We start from the raw sequence: 18,123 nt of genomic DNA, 5'->3' as shown, positions 1-18,123 counted from the left end.
AACAGAGTTGCAAGCTCTCGAGGTCTATGAGCTGTGAAGCATCATCATCATTTTGAAAAGACATTATTGGAACGCTGTACATTTTGTTTTATCTTTTTTTTAAATTTAATTTGCCTCCCTTCTTTGCCGAGGAGGGGCCCCATGGGTGTATATTTTAGAAGGCTGTGACATTTGCGGAGGTTGGGGCGAGGCGGCGGTGGGGGGGGGGCGCAACAAGGAAACTGCTGAAAGAGAAAGAGCATAACGGAAAGATGAAGCTGCCACTGTTAGGGCAGCCCGCACGGAACCTTTGGAATGCGTGGACTTCCTTCTTCGAGGAGCGCACACGGAAGATAACCATCCTGGAGAGAGAACCCGGTTCGATGGTGTTATCGAAATACCTGAGGCTGGCAGAGCCTGGACCTCGGGAATACTCCTTGCTTTGATTCTTTCGAATCCGTCCCGTCCCGGGAAGCTCGAAGTGCAAACTTCACCTTAGTGGTTCTAGGGGCCGGTTTGGCTCCCTTTGAAGGTGGGACAGACAACGGGAGCATGACGCGAGCTGCTGGGGGGGGGGGAAGAAGGCGGGGAAGTGGGGGGCGGACAGTCTTGGTTGACATAGTAACTCTTCATCACTCCCGCTCCCTCTGGTTTCCTCTCTGGTGAGCTAGTGAGAGCGCTCCGCTCCCTCAGTGACCCCGCCTGCCTGCCAGCACTCTGCCCAGCCCCAGAGAGCGGGGAGCGCACGCTCGCTTCCCTAGGGGCTCCGAAGGTCCGTTCTAGTGAGACAGGGGAAGCTTGGGCCCCCTTCCTGTCTGTTCTTCAAAGTGCCCTGCTGGGCAGGAGCCACGGCAGTGGCAGCGTGAGCCTTTCCGCTCATCAGTGCTGTCAACCCTCTTCTCCAAGGAGTGTCTGACCCCTGCTTAAGCTGGGCCCCAGGGCCCTCCCTCCCTCCAGCACAGGAGACTGAGACTGCACTTAGAGGCACCTTCACTGCGTGTTCTGGCCTGGGGACTCTGGGCTACAACTGGGGCCACGGCTGAGCTGTCCCAGGGTGCCCCGTTCCTGTCCCGGCTAAGCGCGGGCCATGAGTCAGAACTCTCCCTATGGCCCTCGGAGGGTCTGCACTCCTGGAACCGGGGCTCGGAGAAATGAGAGCCAGGACTACCTGCTCATCGACTCGGAGCTTTGCGAGGACAACTCCCTACAGCAGCCCTCTGCTCTGCCTCCCTATGGCTACTATCCCTGCATGTGAGTGCTGGGCACTGCCCAGGGGCGGGAGGATTCGAGCAGTGCGAGTGTGTGTGTGTGTGTGTGTGTGTGTGTGTGTCTGTCTGTCTGTCTGTCTGTCTGTCTGTCTGTACCTGTGTGTAGAGACAGAAAATGAGACAGACCAGGATATACAGAGAAACAGAGACAGAGATATAGAGATAGAGACAGATGCAGATAGAGTGAGAAACAGACACAGGCAGAGACAACATATATGCCGAGAAAGACAAAGACGGACCCTGTTGAAACACTAACTGCCAGCCTATTGTTGGATGCATGTACCTGCATATATATTGGATGTTTGTGGTTGCATGTGTTCATCTATACTTGAAGGTGCCAACTTTCCTCCAAACTGGATTTGCCACCTAAAAATGCATTCTGCTGAGAAGCAAAGGAGCTAGACACTGCACTCTTTTTGACTTTTTCTTTTCCATGTGGGCTTAGAAGCAGTGGAGGAGGGAAGTGTGAGGAGGGGACCTTCTCCTGTAGCCTCTGTATGTTGGACTGGGGAACTTGAACCACTGCTAGCAGACCCCTCCCTTTCCTTGGAACTCACATCCATCCACCTTCTCTTATAACCCCTTTCTCCTGTATCTTCCTTTCCCTACCTCTTCTTCTAGCTTGGATTTTTGCTCTCCAACTGGTCATTTGGAACTGACCAGGATGGGTGGCCCCAAGAATCTTAAGCACTGATCTATGTTTGTGGGTGAAGACATTGAATCACATCACTGATACTCCCAAATATCCTTCCCACTTTATTCCTTGGGAAGGAAGTCATAGTTACAGCATCTTTTTTTGATCATAAACAAAAAATGTTTGTTAGTCTTGGAAACATTTTCCAAAGATCCAAATCTCTCTTTCTAGCTGTGAGGCGTCATGATATGATGGGCACAGTGTCCTCATGGTAGTTGCAGTGAAGTAAAATCTTGGTTTTCCAGGATCTGGGCAAAAGATTTCAGTATTCATGGAAAAACAGTCTTTGAGGTTGGTGCCAACATAAGGTCAAGGAGACTGGAGAGGGTAGTACCCATAATCTAGGGATGAATAGTCAGAGGTTATTTAAGGATTTGCCTTTGGGAGAAAGAAGACTAGGAAAGAGTTTCCCTCTTTCTCACCCTCCCACCTCTCTAGCAGAACTATGTCTGTCCCCTAGAGACTGTGTTTTTTCTTTATGCCAAAGCATATCCCTCCCTCTTTTTTGTTGGTAAGGCTTCCTGACCCTTTACAAGGCAGTTTGCTAATAGAAGAGTATTGCATCATAGTCGGAAACACTAGGTAGTTAATGTGAGGGCACCCAAACTGACTGTGGCTGCAGAGAGGGACAAATTAGACCTCCAGTCAGTGAAAGTGCCCGAGTACTGTACTTTTATTTGTAATGAAAGTTGTCTTCTTTTCTGTTTTCCAAAGAAACTCCTCTCTAAAACCCAGAGTGAGCTGGCACATCTAAAACTCTGTTCTTGGGGCAGAGGTTAGTTGCTTATCTGGAAATGCTGCTTGAAGATAAAGAGCATCAAAAAGAACTTCTCTTTCTAATGTATTTATTCATATATTATGATAATTTAATGCATTTTTTATGGCAAGTTGATGGTGGTTTTGACTTTTAAAAGTTACCTTGTCTGTACTGTGAAGCCAGCATATGTATATCCTCTCTAAGGTTACCTTCCACTTATCATGTATGTGTATCATCTTTGTACCTATTTACTTACATGTGGCTGTCTTCTTGAAGATAGGTACTTTTTTGCGTGTTTTTTTCTATCCTCCATGCTTAACACAGTGCCTTCCACAAGTCTCTTTCCACTCCAGTCCATCTTCCATTCAACTGCCAAAATAATTTTCCTAAAGCAAAGTCCGACCATGTTACCCATCTACTCAATAAACTTCAGTGTTCTCTATATCCCTAGGATCAAATATATGCTGTTTGTCAATTAAAGGCTTCACAATCTAGCCCCATCCCCACTTTACTTTTCTAATCTTCTTACACAATCTCTCTCTCTCCCCCCCCCCCCCAGTGACACTGGTTTCCTTGTTCTTTAGAAGACACTCCATCTCTCAGCTCTGGCCATTTTTTCTGGCTGTCTCCCATGCCTAGAATGCTGTCCCTCCTCATTGTTACCTCTTGGCTTCCTTTAAGTTCCAACTAAAATCTCTCCATCTACAGGAAAACTTTCCCAGTCCCTATTAATTCTAGTGCCTTCCCTATGTTAATTATTTCCTGTTTATCTTGTACATAACTTGTTTGTATGTATTTCTTTGCTTGTTGCATCCCCCAAATTGTGAGCTCCTTGAGAGCAAAGACTGTCTTTTTGCTTCTCATTTTGTCCTCAGTGCTTAACACAGCACCTGGCACATAGTAGGCACTTTCTAAATTCTTGTTGTCTGACTTTGGTACATTTTAAGTGTTTAATAATATTGATCGATTGAATGATATCCATTTTTGGGCATTCATTTTGCTTCATACTGTAGATTTCCACATGGGAGGTATCTTATAAGTTATTTAATACAAATCCTTTAGACTACAGATGAAGAAACTGAAGCCCATAGAAGTTAAATAACTTGTCAAAGTCTCACAGGAAACTAAGTGGCAGAGCCAGGATTCAAAATCAAATCCTCTTACTGATTCCAACATTCTTCTGTATCATTCCATGTTGTCTCTTTAGGCCATTCTTTGAGGTAGATGAACTTTGTCGACAGGTAAGATATTCATCTAAGTTTGGGAGAATATACAAAGAATAAAAAGCAATCTTTGTTCTCAAGGAGTTTGAAATCCAATAGTTAAATCCATTGATATTAATAATTACTACCCACAAATATATATATACACACAGACATACACACATATGTATGTATATTTATAAAACTTTACAGCTAACAAAGTAAACTTTCTTTACAGCATCATGTCATGATTGGTAGTGCAACAACTGTTATGCCCATTGTACAGGTAAAGAAAATGAGGCTCAGAGATGTTAAATGATTTATTCAGGGTCATTTAACTGGTGACTTGCATAGACTAGACTTGAAACCAAGTTATTCTGACCCCAAATCCAATATATTTTCCATAACTTAAAAAAAGAATGCTGCTTTCTTTTCATTAGGCTTCACATTAAATACAGTGTTTTCTAGTTATTTCCTATCATCTTGGCCACTCTGTTTTATCACTTTTTCCTGTGTTTTTGGGAAAAGCCATTATGGTGAGAAATGGTTAGAGTAAATATTTGTAGATTTCAAGGGGGTAATTTGAAAGGAAGTGATTCAAAGGCATTAGGTAATTTCCTCAACCACAAATGTATATTTTTCCTTTTTCTTTTCCCAATTGTATATGGTGGTGTAACTGACTTGTCTGATTCTATTATAATTAACTACATTTTGCTTATATTTTTCCACCCCTTCCCCACCAACTCACAGCACTCAAACAGATACAGTATAATTTAAACTCTTTGAGGACCAAGATTGTTTTGTTTTTGTCATTGTAGTCAAAGCACCTAGTCCAGGGTTTGGTTTGCAGTTGGTTTAATAAATGCTCGTCAATCCCAACAGAAATAGATAATCAGGGAACACCTTTATGGCCCATAATTCTATGTTTCTTTATTTGATTCAGGAATCCCAAAAGCACTATAATATTAATGTCAGGGATTTTCTCATCATTAGAAGGGTCCAGGTATGCTCTTTTCGCCCAAAACTTTCCAAACACAACATTCCCCAATCCCTTGCATACTGAAGTTAATTACCTGCTTATATGCACAGGGTTCACGATATGGTATAAGGGTTTATTAAATGGAGGGAAACTAAGTAAATGCTCTATTAAGCAACCTTTGGTTCCTCCCCCCTGTCCCCCCATTAACCCTCTCTATTCATTTTCTATTCAGGTTACAAGAGCTTCTCTGAAAAGTACCTGCCCCACCAGTCCTGTCTGGACTCTAGTCTCAGTTGCTCAAAGAGGGTTGAGTCAGGAATGGGGGTGGCTGAGTTATTCTCTCTCTCTCATTTAAACATTCTGAAGATCTTCATGGTTCTACAGCATTTGTAGCCTTCTCAAACATCTCTGGAGTTCCCTGTTGTCCCTGAATAACATTTCCTTGGTATAAACTAAAGACATCTCTTCTGTTCTGTTCCGTTCTCTTTCTCTTGCTGTCCTTCTTGCCCCCTACTATTTCACCACAGAAAATCTTTCTCTTCTTCCCTTTCTCTATCTTTCCCTTCTTTCCCAATACTAAGGGAGAGGCAGAACAGGGAAGGTAGTTCTGCATTCTTTCAGGACACATCAGTCCTTAGAGAAAGGAGGGAAGAAGCACAATTCATATGTTGCTATAATATGGCTGATGGGTTGAGCTGAACAGCAGAGAGATGAACAGAAATTATTTAGTAAGTTGAAAAGAGCACATGTGCTTATTGTATGGAAAGAAATTTGAACATTTGCAAATCCCTGTAATGAATGTTACTTTTTCTGAGCCTCTGAATTCTAAAGATTTTATTAGTTTATTTGCTATTGTTATTTTTGTCTGTTAATTTGACATGAAAATTTTCATAATAGTTTGTATCTTGGACTCTTTTGGTGAGGTTTAATTTTTTTTTCTGATAAATACTCTGAGTTTTCTTAACACTGGTATTCTTTTCCCAGCAGTCCACTCCTTGATCTGTAATGCTAGCTCATCATCTATGCATGCCTCATGTCTTAGCCATTATTGTCCCTAAAAGTGCTGCTCTTAAACCTCTTCTTCTATCAATACTCTCAGTGAGCTCTTTTCTCTTTTCTTTCTCCCATGAGTTCAAGTGTAATTTTTATGAATCTGATTCCCAAATCTACATATCAAGCCCCCTCTTCTCTCTTAAACTCAAGTCCTATATTACCAACTGTCTGTTGCACAGTTCTGCTTAAATATTTTTAGGCACCTCAAACTCAATATGTCCAAACTAGAATTCACTATCTTTTTCTCTAAACCTACCACTCTTCCTGATTTCCCTATTTCTGTTAAAAGCAATATCATTTTTTAGTCACTGGGTTCATAATCTTGAAATATTCCTCAATTCTTCACTATCCCTAAATTATCATTTTCAATCAGTTGCCAAATTTTTTCAATATCTATAACACATTTCATGTCTTTATTCATGTATAACCACCCTATCCTGATCACTTCTTGCCCTATTATAATAACTTCCTAATTGATTTCTCTATTCCCAATTGCTCCTCTCCAATTCATCCTCCAATTTACATGCCAAATTAAAAATCATAAATCATGGATATCACAGTGCCCTTTCCTTGCTCAAGAAGTTTTGATGGTTTTTTATTGTTACCATGTTAAAATATATGGTCTTCTTTTTGTCTTTTAAAATCCTTCACAATGTGTGTGTAGCCCATTTTTCCAGAATGATTTCCCAGTACACCCCCTCACACATCTCTCTCCCAGTCCAACAGGTCTAGTATATGACATGATATGTCCCATCCCTGTGCCTGGAATACACTCTTTTGCCTCTAGTTTTTGGAATACCTGGTTCCTTTCAAGGCTAAGCTCTATTGTCATCTGCTACATGAGACATCATTACCTGTCCCCCCTGCCCCCAGATAATAGCACTGCCTATCCCACTACTGCCCATACAAATGGGCTTTTTGCAAGCCTAGGTTTATCTGTGGAAATAAAGTTGGAGTGAATGTCCATCAATTGGGGAATGGCTAAACAAGCTGTGGTATATGATGGTGATAGAATATTATTGTGCTATAAGAAATGACAAGCAGGTTGATTTCAGAAAGGCCTGGAAAGACTTGTATGAACTGATGTATAGTGAAGAGAGCATAACCAAGGGAAGATTGTGCACAGAGACAACAATATTGTTTGATGAAGAACTGTGAAAGACTTAACTATTCTCAACAATACAGTGATCCAAGACAATCCCAAAGGATTATTGATGAAACATACTATCCACCTCCCAAGAAAGAACTGATATTGATGGAACACAGATTGAAGCATACTATTTTTCCCTCTTTCATTTTTTCCTTTATTCAAGGTTTCATATACAAAATGACTAACATGGTAATGTTTTACAGAATTGTACATTTATAACCTATATCTGATTGCTTACCGCTTCAGGGAGGGGGGAGGGGAGAGAAGGAAGAAGGGATAAAAATTGGAACCCCAAACTATAAATAAAAGTTTTTATTACTTAAAAAAATAGAGCTGGAGGGTAATTTAGAGGTCCTCTAGTCTAATCTATTTAAAGATAAGGAACCTGAAGCCAAGAGAGGTTCAGTGATTTACCTATTGACAAACACGTAGTAATTGACAGTGAGGATATTTAAATCTAAATCCACTGATACCAAATGTAGCCCTCCTCCTGTCTCTAAATTTTTCTGTTCTTCCCTTTCCCTTATAATGTAAGTTCTCTGAGTGCAAGAACAATTTCATATTTTGCTTTTACATACCTGGCCCACAATAGCTACTTAATAAATGCTTGTTGAGCACATAGAGATTTCATAAATCTCTTTTCCCCAGGTAGTTAAAACTCATTTCTGGGTTGAGATGATGCCATATAGGGCACTTCATCTTTCATTCCCATCCTTTTTTTTTTTACAAAGAGAAAAACTTTATTTTTCATTCCTTTCATCAGCTCTTTCATAAAAATTTTAATGTTATTGAATCCTATCAGTGAAAATTGCTATTTGTGATTACCAATTGTTGAACTGAATGAGAATCATAAGTCTGAACAAACAAAAAATAACAACCAAACCCTGATATTAGTAAAATGAGGTGTGCAACTCATTTTAAGTAAATATGAAATGTCTTATACTTCATAAAAATATTCTTTGCTTTATATATACCTCTAAAGTAGTTAACCTTTCTAGTGAACTTAAAATATCAAATGTGAGTATGTAGAGTATGTATACACACATCCTAAAATTCTTAAGTTTTACTTTGTGAAACTTAAAGCTGCTTAAAACTTCAGTAAGATTTTTGGGACACAGTGTGAGTGTGTGTGTGTGTGTAGTACAGGAATATAAACATAAGCATCCAATGAGTATTTTTAATGATTATTCATTGACAAAATATTTACATGAAAAATTTCAAGAATAACTAACTTGGCACATTGTGCTATTCTTTGAGGATACAGTCCAAGATCTCTGCCCCAGAGGAGTCTATAATCTAATTTATCAATTAAAGGAATATGAATATAAAGGGAAAATAATGAAATAGAATATGTGTAACATACATAATCCAAGTAGAGCTCCCACAAGCAGAGAACCTTGGCAGTCTGGATATTGTCTACATTGTCAGCACAGGGATCTAAATTCAAGAAGCTGCCTATATTAACTATAGACTGTATCTTAATGCAAGTAATAAGGACCAGGCTTGGATCTCGGTTGTTCCATTGAGGAGTTCAACAGTTCTCAAAGCCATTTGTTTTAAAGTAGGGAAGCAGAGGGGGAAAGGGTATGAGAGTGAGGTTGGGTCACCTATCCTTGAGGTCACAGACCATTTTGGTAGCAAAGTTCTGAGTTTTTTTTCTCTTTCTGAAGGACCCTTTGATGAAGGGTATGGTTTCAGTGATGTACAAATTGCATTAAGGAAAAATTTCACTGAATAGGGGGAAATTAGGAGGGAAAAGTCCGAAATTAGTAAAGGTCTTAGAAGGAAGAAAATTCTAAGACCTTGAGCATTAGCAGATATATCAACAGGGAAAACAACAACAGAAGGAAATTTGTCCTTTAGATCTAGTAAATTAGTTCAGGCATCTGTGAAAAAATACAGCAAAATAAAGAAAAACAATTCAATACTTGATGAGACAGAAGACCCTGTGGCATGTGAGGAGAATACAGAATCACAACATGCTGTTACATCACAATTACATTTAATTTAAGAATTAATTTAAAAGAGAAGTGACAATTATAGGAAAAATAATGGGCAGAATTGAAAAACTGGACTCTACAATGACAGGTTTCATCTAAGAAACAAAAGAGAACAATATATTAAGAATGTAAACATGTAAAAGTGAAAAACAATCTAGCAAAAGAAAAGCAAAAATAACTAACATTAAAAGTGTAGGGGCCAAATTTATTATGGGGAGAGTTAATTGGATGGCTTGCCATAATATTGGGGTTCAGAAAATAATGAGAGACCTCTAGGTCCAAAGTTTCCTCCCTTAAAAACTGCTTTTTTTTTAGTTATTTCTCCCAGGCTAATAAGAAAGGAGATTAACAGCCTCTTTCCCACAAACAAACCAGGTTTTATTAATGGTAATAAAATTTACAATAAAGGTGAAGTTAATAAAGCCAGGGACAAGGAAATAGGGGAAGAGAAAAACGGATAACCTCCCTGGCTCTAGCAAAGACTGACTCAAACCCCAGATTTGCTTCCAGTTCAGCCAGCTCTAAGAGCTGGCCTTGCTTCTAATCACTTACCACCTGGGGTCCATCGTTTCAGTGGGAGTCAGCTGTCCAGTCCCTCTCTGGTACGTTCCCCAAGCTCCTCTGCGTGAGCATTCCCTTTTCTACTTTTTCTTTCCTTCCCCCCAAAAGGGAGGTCCTTCAAGTTGGTTGGCTGAGAGTGGTCCCCCCTGCTGATGTCAGTAGTATATGTCACTCAGGGCTGGCCAGGTGTGGTCTCCAATCATTTCTAAGTAGGTACTTAGTTTCTCATTCTCACCCAATTCAAACAATACTAAATCAATCAGGTGGGACCCCTGGGCATCTGCCAAATTCTATTATTTTATCACAAAAGAAAATATGCCCACTATACAGACAATACATACTGATCTTGATGACAGGATGGGTAGCAACAACATAAGGACAATAGGTTCTCAAGAAGAACATGGCAGGACAAAAAAACCTTAATACTATAATTCATGAAGTAATAGAAAAGAACTGCCCAGAACTTCTAAGTGTGGAAAATGAAATACCAACTGAAAGAATTCACAGATCACCTCTAGAAAAAAAAACCCCAAAACAAAAACCCTAGGGCTGCAAACTTCAAGACACATAGTGATTAAATTTAACAATTGAATTCAAAAACAATAAGATCAGTAAGCAATCAAGAGAAAGACCTATAAATACAAGGGAAAAGAAATTTAAATAAGAAAAGGCTATTCTTCACCTATCAGAAAATGTAGTAGAGAATGGAATAATGGGTAATGAAGAGCATTGGAGGAAAAGATACAGCCAAGTGTGACCTAACTGCAAATCTGAGTTTAACCACAAAGGAAAAAGATGGACATTCAATAATAAAGGAGGGCTTGAAATATTTTTTTTTAGAAAGAAAACCAGAACTGAAGAGATTATTTGCTTCTTAAACATCCCAAAGAACAGAAATATAAGAAGAGTGAATCCAAGGACAGCAATAGCAACAGAATAACAACAGAGACCAGTAAGAGACTGCTTTCTAAATATATACACAGAGCCTGAGGTGAAGGTGGAAGTCTTGTAGAAGTAACTGTGAAGAAGCAGTCCTGGGACATTATGGACAGAACCTGGTGACAACCTGCCTATGGGAGAATCAGTGTTTTCTTGACCAGGGCCTGGAGTCAGGAAGACTCGCCTTCCTGAGTTATTCCTGAGTTGTGTGACTCTGAACAAGTTACTTGACCCACTTTGCCTCAGTTTCCTCATCTGTAAAATGACCTGGAGAAGGAAATACAAAGCACTGCAGTATCCTTGCCAAGAAATCCCCAGATGGGGTGACAGAGTTGGACATGACTGAGATGACTCAACAACAACAACAACAACAACAACAACAACACATTACAAAAAGGAATGATCTACAAAGAGGAGGTATCAAGGGGATAGAAAGGAATGTGTGGTGTGCTGGGATCAAATCAAGGGCTAGCAATGAGGGAAAGATATTCCTTGTGGTCTCAGAAAGAGAAGAGCCTACAGGGGAGTGAATGAGGAGGGAGGGAGGAAGGATTGGAAAAAGGAGGAAAGGAACCAGGCCTTGCTTTGGTGGCAGGAGGAAATTCCACTGATAAATTCTACTATATATGAAGGAAGATGGTTTATGACAGAAGATGGGGACCTTGTACTGGATGAGACTTGAGGGATTTAGTATGTGAAATGTCTACTTTCCTACTTTGGGAGACAAAGAATTATAACTCTTGCGGGCAACTGGCATCTGGAAGAGCAAGAGAGTGTGGACCCAGAGAGGATATTTTGAGGTAAATATGGAGGGAAAAAGGTCATCAGAGGAGGGTATAGATTAGTGGTGGAGAGCATGATCAGGGACATGGTGGGGACAGAGAGAGAGAGAGGGAGAGAGAGAAATAGAGAGAGAGAGAGGGGGAGAGAGGAAGAGAGAAGATAGTTATAGGTGTCATGAATCAGAGAATGAGTCTAAAGTAAACAGAAGGAGAGGCTGAATAATGAAAAAAATGAGAGATATCCTTTTCGGAAGGGGCACACAAAATGAAATTAAATAAAAACAACTAATGAATAGGTCTAGTTGAAGGGGAAGAAAGGAAGGAGAAATCTACTTCACTAACTGAGGGGGGAAATGAGGGAATGAATTATATAAACAGTTAAAAGCAGAAGAGAAAAAGGAACTAATAAACAAAATTCCAAATGGAAAAGGGTAACAAACTAGAGGATGAGATCAGGTGTGAAGGGAAGAGAGCCAAGAAGAACAAACCTTCTTAAAAAAAAATAAAGTAATTGAAGGAACATAGTAGTATGTTTACAGTAGAAGGGGGAAAATCACAACAAAACCCCCTCCAATATTGGAGTCAGATGGAGAATAATATAAACTTAACATAACTTCATATGTGATGGATAAAACAATCCAATAAAATGAAAAAGTGACAGATAAAGTTAAGAAAACAAAACCCTACAATCTATTGCTTATAAGAAATACATTTAAAAAACAAAGACTTACTCAAATTAAAACTGAAAGAATAGAAAAAGAATTATGATAGATCACATGGTCCCCAACAGCAGTTCAATCATGCTATCTGACAAAGCAAAAACAAAAATATAAAAATAAAAAAGATCAACAAGGAAATTATATTATGATGAAAAAAATCATAGACAAAAAAACAATATCAGTTGTAAACTCATACGCTTCATGTGCCTTAACATTCAAATTCATAAAGGGGAAGTTATCTGATCTACAAGAAGACACAGATACTTTCACAATTGTGACTGAAGGCTTCACTATCCCTCTCTCAGTTTTGGATAACTCTAAGAGAAAAATAAAAGGAAAACTATGCAACTGAACAAATTTGTGGAGAAACTAGAATTAAAACCCTCATGGAATCTTCTAAATGGCACAGCAAAAGAAATAAAAATATATGTGTATGTATGTACAGACACACACATACATGTATTTTTTTCTTATAACCCTATGGAACTTTTGCCAGAACTATGTGCTAGGGCACAAGTATTGGAAGCAAATGTAAAAATGGAAAAATAGTTAATATATCCACAATAAAAACCATACAAGACCTACATATAATATTAACAATGAAATCTTAAATTGTTGTTTGTCAAATATTCATAACAGCTCTTTTTTTGCATGTGAGATGGGTATGAATTGGAAATCAAAGGCATGCCAATCAATTAGAGAATGGCTAAACAAGCTGTGGTATATGATTGTAATGGAATATTATTGTGCTATAAGAAATTACAACCAGGATGATTTCAAAAAAACCTGGACTTACATGAACTGATGTATAGTGAAGTGGAACAGAACCAGGAGAATGTACTCAGTAACAGAAGTATTGTTTAATGAAGAATTGTGAATGACAACTATTCTTAGCAATACCATAATTTAAAATAATCCTAAAGGACTAATGATGAAGTGTACTATCCACCTCTAAAGAAAGAACTGATATTGTTTGAACAACAGACTGAAACATGCTATTTCTTCACTCTTTTTCATTTTTTCTTTTATTTGACTAATATGGACTAATGACTAATATGGAAATATTTTACATAATCATATATATGTAAATATGTGTATATATATATATATATATATATATATATATATATATATATATATATATATATATATATATATTTAATCTGCTTACCACCTAAGGGCCTGGAGTTGGGGGAGAGGGATAGAATCTGGAACTCAAAACTTTAAATAAAAATGTTTACATAAAACTGTTGTTTGTCCTTCATGCTGGAAGAGGACCAAAATAACATCATGATGTCAGGGTCAATGTACAATATGTCCAGCTGTGGTTGATCATCCTAAAATGAGCTCAGAAGGCTCTACCACAGGTCAGGCACAAATAGTCCATATGACCATTTGGAGGGAGATGTCTCTAAATTTGTGCATCTCCTGTTTCTTTTGAGCTACCACAATTCTGCTTTGCTCATAAAGCAAAGTGCCTTCTTTAATGCAGGCATGGCATGCTGGATAATCCTGTCCCAGAGTCTCCTGTGTCTCACAATAAGTACCAAGGTTCTTCAGAAAGACTTCAAGAGTGACATTCTATCACTTCTGACCACCATGTGAGCACCTGCTTTTGTGTGAGTTCTCTGCAAAAGAATGTTTTAGGCAAACATATGTTTGGCATTTGAACACTGTGGACAGCCCATCAGAGTTGCCCTCTGCAAAAGAGGGCAAATGCTTGGCAGTTCAGCTCCAGAAAGGACTTCGGTGTCTGGTGTCTTTTCCTGCCAAGTGATCTTCAGAATCTTCCTAAAATAATTCAAATGAAAGTGGTTCAATTTTCTGAAATGACACTAGTAGACTCTCCAGATTTCACAAACATACAACAATGGGGTCAGTACAACAGCTCTGTAGACCTTCAGAAATGCTAAATAATGACTGGGTGAAAGAATCATAGAAACAATAATTATGTAAAAGAAAACGATAATGATGAAAAAAACCACACTAACATTTCTGGGATGCAGCTAAAGTCATCCTCAGGGGGAAAAAATCACATTCTTACATTAACAAAGTAGAAAAAAGAGAGAATTAAGGAACTGAATTTAAAAATTAGAATGCCAACAAATAAACAAACCTCAATTCATTGAAAAAAGGAGATATTAAAAAGAAGAGGGGAAAAATAAAATGGAAATAAAACTTCATAAAAATGATAAAACTAAAAGCTGTTTTTCTGAAAATAACCAGAGAATTGTTAAAATCTTAGCTAATCTGATTAAAAAGCAGAAAGCAGAAAGTCAAATCAATAAAATAGCAAATGAACAAGGTGAAATCACAGCAAACCAGAAAAAAGAGTTATCAGAAGATATGTAGAATTCTATGCTAACAAAACTGAGGACACAAAAGAAATAAAAACCTTCAAAAATATAAAATGCCCAAACTATTTGAAGACCACTTAGAGATCTTGAACAACCGAATCTCAGAAAAGAAAATAGATCTAGTTGTAAAGCAAAAAAGCAAAAAAAAAAAAAAAAAAAAAACAACCAACCAAACAAACAAACAAAAAAACCCTTTACCAACTCCTGGTCCTGAGAGAATCACAGGAGAATTCTGTTAAACTTTCAGGGCACAGTTAGTACCCATACTTCACAAATTATTCTCAAAAATTGAGAAAGAAGAATTCAAGAGAAGTCTGCTATAAATTCATCAGGACCATAAGTTATTTCCTTTGGTGGTTTATTTATAGTTAATTATATTTCCTTTTCTAAGATTTGATTAAAATCTCTATTTGGTATATTGTCAGTTAATGTAATATCTTATATTTTTTTTAAAAAATTCTTCTTTCGTGTTCTCAATATTGTTAGGTTATAAGTATGTAATAGGTTCTGATAATTATTTTTTCCTCTCTTCTAGTTGTATTGTGATTTCACCTTGCTCATCTATTTTATATTGATTTGATTTTCTGCTCTCTTTAATCATATTCATTAAAATTGATTATTTTTATTGATTTTTTCAGATAACCAACTTTGTTTCATGTATCAGTTCTGTAGTTTATTTGATTTATTTTTCTTCTAAATTTTAATGTCTCCTCTTTTGTGCTTATTTTAAGTTTATTTGTCAGCTTTCAATTAAAAGTGCATATTTAGTTCCTTAGTCCTTTATTTTTGTATTTAGTTAACATATATTTATAGGGATATACTTTTTCCCCCTGAGGATTTCTTTAGATGCATCCTAGGAACTTTGGTATATAGTTTCTTCTTGATCATAGTTATTAATTATGTCTATGATTTATTTTTGACTCGTTCATTATTTAGGATCTCATTGTTGATTCTATTTGGGTCTGTATCTTTTGTTTGTGGTCCCTGAACCAATTACTATTTTTGTTGCAATAAGGTTTATGAAAGATATATTAACTCTTTCTGCCCTTTTATATTTGTTTGCAATATCTGTGCCTTAATACATATTCAGTTTTGGTAAACATTCCATAAGGTGCTGAGAAATATGGATATTCTTTTGCTGTTTCATATAAAAGATGCTGTGTTTTTAACTCTAGTATCTTCAGGAATTTATTTACATATTTTCTCTGTTCTTTATCTTTCTGTTATAGTTAACAGAAACTGAGAGAGGGATATTGAAATCTCCTCTCATTACTGTGTTACTGTCTATGTATTCATGCAGTTCAGCTAATATTCCCTTCTCATAATTAGATTCTAAAGGAAAAGTGGTGTGAAGAGAGTCAGGAGCAAGGGCTCAGGGAAGATGTAAGATGATGGGCTTAACTTTCTGAGTTCTAAATTCCTGTCTATTAAGGGACAATGTTAAACTTAGACACTCTAAAAAACATCTAAATTTAATGTTGATATGTTTGTTGTTAATGTTCCTTTTATCAAAATGTAGGTTCTTGTTTGTCCTTTTCTATGTTTCGAATATTTGTTTTTGCTTTGTCATATAGCCTTATTGCAAGTATTGCTTTTTTTGATTCACTTGACTAATTTCTCTGATACCCCCACACCATTTTTATTCTAGATGTCTTTGTTTTTTAAATGTAAGCAACAGAGCATGTTTTTTCTTAACCAATCTATCTTTCTTTTAAATTTTATTGTATTATTTAATCCATTTAGTTAAAGTTATGAGACTTAGGTTTGTATTTTTCTCTATTTTCTCTAATATTGGGGTTCTTTTTAAAATTAGGATCCCCCTTGTTTTGTAAGCACAGTACTATTTCTCCTGAGTTATTTTCCTTCATCTATTTTAAGGTGATGTTATTACTGCAGAGTCTCCAAGTCTTTCCCATAACCATATCCCAGTTGTTTTTACCTTTCCCTGGTTTGGAGTTTCACATGTTAGTTTCTTTTTTACTTTTACTTATTATCCTATCCTATCCTATCCTATCCTATCCTATCCTATCCTATCCTATCCTATCCTATCCTATCCTATCCTATCCTATCCTATCCTATCCTATCCTATCCTATCCTATCCTGTCCTGTCCTGTCCTGTCCTGTCCTGTCCTGTCCTGTCCTGTCCTGTCCTGTCCTGTCCTGTCCTGTCCTGTCCTTTCCTATCCTGTCCTATCCTATCCATCTTCTCTCTCTCTCTCTCTCTCAGTATTTATTTTGGTTTCTCTCTTCTAAACAGTTCCTGATATTGCTTAATAGTTCCATGGTTACTTTTTTCCCATTTTGCCTCACTTAAAAAAAATGCAGACAGTTTTATTGGTGATTTGCCTAGTACAATTTTAAAAACTAAAATTTAAATGACTTTAAGATGAGATGAACATACAGGTTAGGGATATTAATTTAGTATTTTTTCTTTATACTCCAAACCTCTTTGTGTCTTTTTTCTTTTTCAAACTAATGCCTTCCTCCCAGGATTTCTTGTTTTATTTCTTTTTCCCTCTATATGCAGATTGTCAAGTTTTTAAAAAATGGTTCATTTGTTAACCTGAAACTTTATAACTGTGAAAAGAATACTGAATCAAATTCTCCTATTACCATTTATCTTGAATTTGGAAGGACTATAGGTTTTAAGACTACTTTAAGGATAGCATCTTAATTTCATTCATTCATGTGTAGTGTATTCTGGGTAAACATTTTGGTTGCCTCACTTTTAAATATCCTAATTCCTGCAGGTGATTGAGAGCATGTTACACCATAGTAGGAATCTTTCTAAGTTCCTGATTGTACAGTTCATCATTGATCTTTGCCCTCCTCTTGGTCTCCCACCCCCAGTGCCTCAAAATCTCCTTCTTGGATCCATGTCCTCCCACTTTTCTGTGTATAAGTTGCCCCCAGGAGCTCTGGTTCCCCTTCTTTTGAGACTGTGTGAGCAGTCTCTTTAAGCATCAAATCCCTACAGATAATATCCATTATAAGGCCTCCATCTCCCTTTAGGGAATATCTCTTTTCTCCTATAAGAACATTCATCAGTGGTATCCCCTCCCACTACTGAAAAGCCCTTTCTTTCCTGTCTTTTTAAACCCTACCCTTTGCCTCCTCACCTATCCCCTCACAGGCTCTTATCTTCCTGAGAGATTACAAGAGTTATTTTCCTTTAATTGTTAGCCTTTTATTTGATTAGGGGACATCACAATTACCCTCTATTATCTTTCTCCTCTCCCCCCCCCTTTAATCTACTCTCCCATTCTGTAATTTAGTTCCACAAAAAAATGATGATTCACCTGTCATCAGTCTCAGTACATAATGTTTCAGTCCTCTTTCTCCACCATCAGTTCTAGTTGACTTCAGCTTTCAGTCTTGTATCCTAATTTACATTTAGAAAGAAATATGTTAATTATCTTTCTGTTGTTGTTGTTCTTGGTTGCTATATTTAGGTTGGTTAGTCAATAAATATTTGTTAAGAATCTATTATGTGCCAGGTACTGTGCTAATCACTGGGGACACAAATACAAAACAAAACAAACAAACCAACAACAAACAAACAAACAAAAACAAGGAAATACATTTCCTGACCTCAAGAAGTTTACAGTCTAGTGGGGGAAAGAATACACAAAAGGAAGTAGGAAGGAAAGGTAGAACAAAAAAGCAGAGTTAGGCAAAGTACC

At 37.5% G+C, this 18,123-nt stretch overlaps 1 protein-coding gene across 2 annotated transcripts in view; it reads left to right on the top strand.

Annotated features, from left to right (window-relative positions):
* Nucleotides 1-680: 680 nt before the first annotated feature.
* TRPC6 (transient receptor potential cation channel subfamily C member 6) overlaps nt 681-18,123 on the top strand; it is a 171,427-nt gene continuing 153,984 nt past the window's right edge. For both annotated transcript variants that reach the window (XM_043995656.1, XM_043995655.1), the window contains exon 1: nt 681-1,230. In XM_043995656.1, the coding sequence (XP_043851591.1) occupies nt 1,067-1,230 (164 nt within the window). In that variant the 5' untranslated portion in view covers nt 681-1,066. The remainder of the gene's footprint in view (nt 1,231-18,123) is intronic.

The sequence above is a fragment of the Dromiciops gliroides genome, chromosome 3, assembly GCF_019393635.1.
Source record: "Dromiciops gliroides isolate mDroGli1 chromosome 3, mDroGli1.pri, whole genome shotgun sequence".
In the NCBI taxonomy this organism is placed as follows: Eukaryota; Metazoa; Chordata; class Mammalia; order Microbiotheria; family Microbiotheriidae; genus Dromiciops; species Dromiciops gliroides.
Note: the sequence above shows the minus strand (reverse complement) of the source record. Positions and strands in the feature narration are given on the sequence as shown.